Source organism: Pteropus alecto, unplaced genomic scaffold (genome assembly GCF_000325575.1).
Source record: "Pteropus alecto unplaced genomic scaffold, ASM32557v1 scaffold226, whole genome shotgun sequence".
Classification (NCBI taxonomy): domain Eukaryota; kingdom Metazoa; phylum Chordata; class Mammalia; order Chiroptera; family Pteropodidae; genus Pteropus; species Pteropus alecto.
In genome coordinates this window covers 6,280,478-6,287,103 of record NW_006440132.1, presented here as the reverse complement: position 1 = coordinate 6,287,103, position 6,626 = coordinate 6,280,478, and the positions used below count along the sequence as shown (strand labels likewise).

General features: G+C 50.7%; 1 protein-coding gene across 6 annotated transcripts in view; it reads right to left on the bottom strand.

Annotated features, from left to right (window-relative positions):
- The window catches only part of AKNA (AT-hook transcription factor), a 52,600-nt gene that overhangs the window by 10,676 nt on the left and 35,298 nt on the right, over positions 1-6,626 (bottom strand). For all 6 annotated transcript variants that reach the window (XM_015593368.2, XM_015593371.2, XM_025050441.1 and 3 more), the window contains 4 exons: positions 6,369-6,615; positions 5,272-5,378; positions 4,343-4,554; positions 2,630-2,789 (listed from right to left, as the gene is read on the bottom strand). In XM_015593368.2, coding sequence (XP_015448854.1) covers positions 2,630-2,789; positions 4,343-4,554; positions 5,272-5,378; positions 6,369-6,615 — 726 coding nt within the window. The remainder of the gene's footprint in view (positions 1-2,629; positions 2,790-4,342; positions 4,555-5,271; positions 5,379-6,368; positions 6,616-6,626) is intronic.

The following is a 6,626-nucleotide window of genomic DNA, read 5'->3' as shown; positions in this document are numbered from 1 at the left end:
CCCCCAGACACTTCCTGCTTTGTTCAAGTCTATCTCTCCACTCCTGGCAGAAGATACTTATCTATCTGCCTCTCCCACCGGAGCGTGAGACATCGGCAGGCAAGCAGAGGTCTCCCATCTCACAAACCCTGAGACCCCTACACTTCACAGATGCTCAGGGAACATCTCCCGGGCTCCAAGAGGGAGCAGAGTAAAGGGCTGTGCATGGAGAGAGGACAAGGAGACAGCGCGATGCTCCCCATCACCAGCTGAATGTGAGCCGGTCGGGAAGCTGCAGGGATGCCACCGGCAAGGCTGCTGGGAATCCCTGGGAAACCCCAACCACAGCCCATCTCTTAAAGGAAGGTATCTCAATGAGTTGCTAGCATCTAGGGAATAAATGCTGTTTGGATTTTTCTCTCGATTCAGTCCCTGAATCTCTAGTCTCATTCTGAGGGTGTTGCTGGCATTGTGGCAGACAACCCCCCTCAGACAGCCCTGCTACACACAAACCTGCCACTCCAGCTCAGAGTGTGGCTCGGCATGGCAGTCCTTCTAGCTGATGTGGGCTCTGCATCCACTGCTTGGAGCCAGCTTCCGGGGTGGGGGCTCCCCTCAGGATTAGGTCTTGCCTGTTGGCCCCTGGACTCATAGGTGAGTGTCTCCTGGCACCACCTCCAGCAAACATCGGCTCTCAGATGAGTGTGCCAGAGGAAGCAGGCCTCTCTCTAGCTATGTGCTCATGAAATGTACGTCCAAGGGCGGTTGGTTCCCCTAGCAATCCCTAGGGAGACGCTTGTTGGGGTTTCCAAGGCAAACTGTAAGGGTGGTGGCTGCAGGACAGTGAGAGCTCCGTCATCAGTTAACCCCTGGAAGGCAGGGCCAGGGCTCTGTGGTGCTGCATGAAGGACGGAGGGCAGCTCCAGCTTCTTGTCCCAGGCCGAAGACCACTGAGGGCTTGGCGCTTGGAACACCTGCTTGGGTGTCATTTGTCCTCTCTGTTGTTTCTATCAGGGACTCAGTCTTCTGGACTTAACTCTTTAGTGACTGAGTGCCATCTGGCACTTAAAATTTATCTTTTCCTGTAAACTTACCCCCCCATCTTGGGCTCCCCTTCTCTGTACCAGCATCCAACTATATGGCCAGCCAAAAAAATCTGCATCATTCTAGACCCTTCTCCTTCCCTGAAAACCTGATAAAGTTAACCAATTACTAAGTCCTGTGGGCCCAACATCTAAATAGCTCTTCTTAAATGCATTCATTCCCCCTTCCCTCTCCACTGGCCCTCTCTCTCCACTATCCTCTCTCTCCTGGGTGGAGCAGCCTTCTGAGCAGCCTCCCAGCCTCCATTATCAACCCTGTGGGGGCCAGAGAACTCTAAAACATAAACCTGACCACACCACTCCCCTGCTTAAAATCCCCCTCACTGTGCTCCAGTGAGTGTTTATGCATTCACGAATATTCAGTGAACACCTTTTTTGAGCTGAGCCACCATCCAAACCTCTAGCCATGGCATCTGAGGCCCTCCAAGATCTCCCCGACGTCTCCCCATCGACATCTCTCTGCCTTTACTGCTCAACACGCACCACCTCACACGCAAAGATCTGGCTAGAACAAGTGTTTGGCTCCTCAAAGGGGATGGCGCCCTCTCACCTCAAGTCCTTTGCACATGCTGTTCCCTCTGCTGGGGATACTCTTCTTCCATGCCGCTTCCTCTGGTCTCAGCTGAGATACCACTTCCTCCAGGGAGCCCTCCCTGAAGCCTCTGACTGGGCTAGATGCCCCTTCTCAGTGCATTAACAGTCTTTTGAGCCTCTACCATCACTGTACTGATCAAACTTGGGGTGTGACCGCCTGTTTCTTTGTCTGTCTTACAAGATGGTGAGCCTTATGAGGTCAAGGGCTGTGTCTTGTCCACTATTGTATTCCCAGAGCCTGGCATATTGTAGGCAAATAAACCTTTAATTCCTACGCTGATGTCAGGGAGACTCACTAAAGTCAGACCTAGAAGCCGAATACCAGCAGCTGGACCTGACTTTACACATAGGCCCCATGACAGACGGCCCCATGATTGCACCAGACATGGAGGTTTTAGATTGGTTACTGCAAAGCAGTCTCCCCAGTGCATTCTGGGATTCTGGGACAGACAACCCAATCTGACAAAGGCATGTGATTGATTATTGGCCAAAAGCAACTCAGAAGAGAAGAAAGAGGGCTAACCAACCTATTTTCCCATTTCTATTTAACCAAGTAAGGGGTAACTTTCTTAGTAGAAAAATTGTGCTTGTATTAAAAAGAAGAGAACTGAAAAACACTCCTCTGAGTCCATACAATGAATGCATAAAGTACATTATCCCTGGGAAGTGCAGCCCTATCTTGGAAACTTTGGTGGGGCAGGAAGAGAGGTTTCAACACCAGAAAGGTGAACCTCTAGGTCGTTTCCCACTGGCTGGAGATGTGTCCTCAAAGTCTAGATCAATGAGGTCCCACAGAGACAGCCCTGAACTGGGAAGGCAGGGTACCTGGCTTTGCCTGACCCCAGCACAGCCACCACGGACATGAGGGCTGAGCGAGCCCCTGCCTCCCTTGGGCATCACTCTCCCACCTCTAGGATGACCTTGAATCTGCAGTGCCCAAGCATCTGACTTACTCTCGCCCAGTCCTGGTGAGGAGGGTAGGGGTGGTCTCTGTCAGTCCATGGGGCAGAGCGACAGCTGCAGGGGCCGGGGTGGAGGGCGGGCTGACTCTTGTGCTGGGAGGCGGCTGTTCAGAAATCCGCTTTTGCCCCTCCAACTCTGAGCCAGGGACAGCTAGGGAGGCAAAAAGAGAACAAAGTGAGTTCAGGTGGAGAAGACCCTCAAAGTGTGATCCCGTATGGGTAGAAGGATGCGGGGGCAAAGAGACAGTGCCCAGGTGAGGTCACGAATGAAGTTCTTGATGATGTCTATGATTCACTAACCTCAAAACCAGAAGATGTGTTTTTTTTGGGAACTGGGGATGTTAAGCTAGGCCTGCTGAGCTCCTTGTAATTAGAACGGCCGCCACACTCCACTATCTTGGCATCAGATCCAAGTCTCCAGGACCCTCCCCCTGCAAAGAGCTCATTGCTCCTCACGTGCCTCCACCCCCAGACTCTGTCATCAATCTCACCATGTTGTTCTAGAACTGGCTTCAGAGCCTCCACCTCTCTCTGAAATTATAGTCACACCTTTGCCTGAGTGCATGTTTTGGGGGAAGGCGTTCAAAACTTTAGCCTCCCAAAGGGATGGATGGGCAACCAGAGGTTAAAAACCACTAACCTGGCCCATGCATTAGAAACAATGAACCCTTGGAACACTACTCAGCAACAGGTAAAGGAATAAACCATAGATATATGGAACGGTCTAGATAAATCTACAGAGAATTACGCTGAGTGAAAAAGCCAATCCCAAAAGTTTATATACAATACGATTCCACTCATATCACATTCTGGCAATGAGAAAATTATAGAAGTAGAGAACAGATTAGTAGTCACCAGGAGCTAAGAAGGGAAGTGTCTGTACAGGGGCAACGTGAGGGGTCCTGTGATGTGGAAGGTTCTGTATCCTGATTCAACCCATGTCCTATCTGGTTGTGACACTGCACTGTGATTTTGCAAGATGCTCTCACTAGGGGAAATTAGGTGAAGGGCACTTGGGGTCTCAGCATATTATTTCTTACAACTGCATGTGAATTTATAATTAATTAGTAAAATTTTAAATTAATTTTTAAAAATTAAAAAGTTTTAAGCCTTAAAAAGAGGCAAAGCTAATCTGAGGTGTTAGAAGTCAGAGCAGCAGCTTCCTCTGGGAGGGGCAGGGGTGACTGGAGGGATCTAGGGGGTTATGGGGCTCCGACCATGCTGAGTTTCTTGGTCAGTGCTCACTTTGTGAAAATTCATCAATTTATGTTCTTTCCTATATGTTTTATTTCAATAAAAAGCTCACATGTACTTTTTAAAGGCAAAAAACTAAATTACAGATAGATTTTATAGACATGGAAAGTATTCATGATACAATGTTTAGTGAAAAAAAGGTTATCAAACATTCATGTACAATATGATCTCATTTCCATTCTATGTATATGTAAATACACACACACATGCACACACACACTGACACAGAAAGCAGTCACAGGCTCTATACCAAAATGTCAGCAGTAATGGTTTTCAGCATTTTTTTTCTTTTCTTCCCTTTTGTCCACCCTATCTGAAATTTCAAATTTTCCTAAAATGAACTTATATGATATTTTGTATTCTAAAGGATAATAAGAGTTTTTGTTTGATTTTTAATCTAGGCAATCTGACCACCCCCAGGTCCTGACCAATCCAGACGTATCCACTCACCCATCTCAGCTGCCAGTGCCTGTGCCAGGCGGAAGCTGGGGACCCTCTTCCAGAGAGGACTGTCTCGGTTGGAGAGGTGCCTCTGGGCTTGGTTCCTGGATGTGCAGGGCTCAGTGGCCCTTCTGGGCACTGGAAGACCCCTGGTCTGAGACTGGTAGGCTGTATCCTGGGGCACAGAGGCAGTGAAGGGCTGGGCTAATGTCCCTGGGGTGCTGGGGGATCATGAACGGAGGGACATGTTGAGGACACACAGAGAGAGGCCATGGCCTCTGAGCCCCTCCACACCCTAGACCTGACTTTGGGAAATTTGCACCCCGAAAAGGACAGAATTTCTGAGAAAGTGCTCCCACTAAACATGCAATTCTTTATAAACTGCACAGTCGTATACATGCCCACCCAATATATGCAAAATTATAAAGCTCAATTTTGCTCTAAGAAAATATACAGAGAAGTAGAATTTCTAATCCGTGTGAGATTAGGTTACCATATGGGCCTATGGAGGGGTCTCCACTGGCTCTGGAGGCCATCACTCTTCATGGTAGCGCCGCCACTCCACTATTCACCTGAGTCCCCTCCATCCTCTCTTCCCTTTGGGTTCCAGCCATCTCTTCTCCACGTAGCCACCCTGACTGCCCTTTGTCCTTGTCTTCTGCTCACATCAGGCCACCCTCCCAGCTTTTATTCATTCACTATTCATTAGTTTATCTGCTCAAGAAATATTTATTTCTGTCGCTAATTGGCCAAGTGACTTTCACTCTCTGAGCCTCGGTTTCCCCCATCAATAAGATGGGGGCAAAGACTCTAGTTGAGGAGAATGAATGAGGGGTCTGAGAATGCCCAGACCATCTGCCCTGTTCTGGGCTCACAGGCACTTCGATTCCCAGGCCATCCCAGATGTGTGGCACTATCGTGGGGGGTCCCCAGGATACCTGATGTGAGAGAGCCGGTGCTCTGGGGTCTGGGTGAGGGGCGATGCTCTGCTGGTTTCTGAGCCCAAAAAGCCACTGTCTGTCTCAGGGGATGCCATCCAGGGCTCCTGAAAGAGGCGGTGTCCCTTTAAGTCTGAGGAATGTGCCTGAGGCAGACTGGGAAGACCTTCCAGAGTCCTGGCCTGGGCCTCGCATTCCAGAGGCTCACAGACAGGGCGGCTGGCCCAGCTCCCCATAGCCAGGCCCAGGATGTGAGGGTCCTCAGGCCCTCAGGACCCAGCATGAGCACCAGGCCAAAAACGGGGATGCCACACCCTGAAAGAACCCTGAGCAAGCCCCCCTTCCCTGAGGAGTGGGAGCCAGGGCCATGGGAGATGGACTGCAGATTTCCTGAGCTGAAGAATAGAAAGAGGAAGAGGAAGCAGCCCCACTGTGGGAAGGGAATGCTCATTTCAACATGTCCTCTGGACTGGGCCTGTGATACCACAGTCCTATCTGACTGCAGAAATGCCCAATGAATCGGGACAATGAAAGCCATCTAAAGCACACGCTTCCTACACACTGGGTCTCACACAGGCCCAAAGAACACAGACCAAGCGACACGGGTGCCTGCCCTCAGTGAGTTCATAGTCTAGTGCAGATTCCTTACCACAGGCTCATGAGGACTATAGTAATGTGTGTGTGTGTGTGTGTGGTATGTACACATCCATATATATGTGTTATTCCATGGGAGGATCCATAGCATAAATCACATTTTCGTAGTGATCTGTAATCCCTGTAACGGTTTAAAAATCGCTGTGCTAATGGCACAAACAGCATGGTGTCAGCGACTAGCTCACCCGGCTGTGCTGAGCAGACTCGGAGAAAGACAGGCCATGGGCTACAGGCTCTCAGAGGAGGAAAAGAGCTTCCGGCAGAGGGGCAGGAGTCGGGGAAGTTATAGCCAAGAGGTGGCACTGGACATAAGCCCTGCAGGTCGGGCAGGATTGTGACAAGCAGGGGTGTGAGCAGGCATTCTGAGAAGGAATAGCGTGAGCAAAGCCCCAGAGGCAGAAAGCTCCCTGAGGTTCTGAGCCCATGCCCTTGTGGACACCTACCTCCAGGTGGGAACCACCAGCTTGGCACAGAGACTTCTGGGGAAGGTGCTCAGAGATGCCGCTTCCCTCCAGGCTGGTCAGACTGCTCTGGTGGGAGGCCGCGGGCTTGGTGCCCCGAGGGCAGGGCGGCCTGCCGGGGCTGGGCGGAGCTGCCTTAGCTTTGCTGGGTTCCAGCAGGTGCCCATCTCTGGCCATGAATGCGTGGAAGCCTGGGGGTTTCGTGGACACCATCTGCTCCCCAGTCTCCCTGGCAGGGAA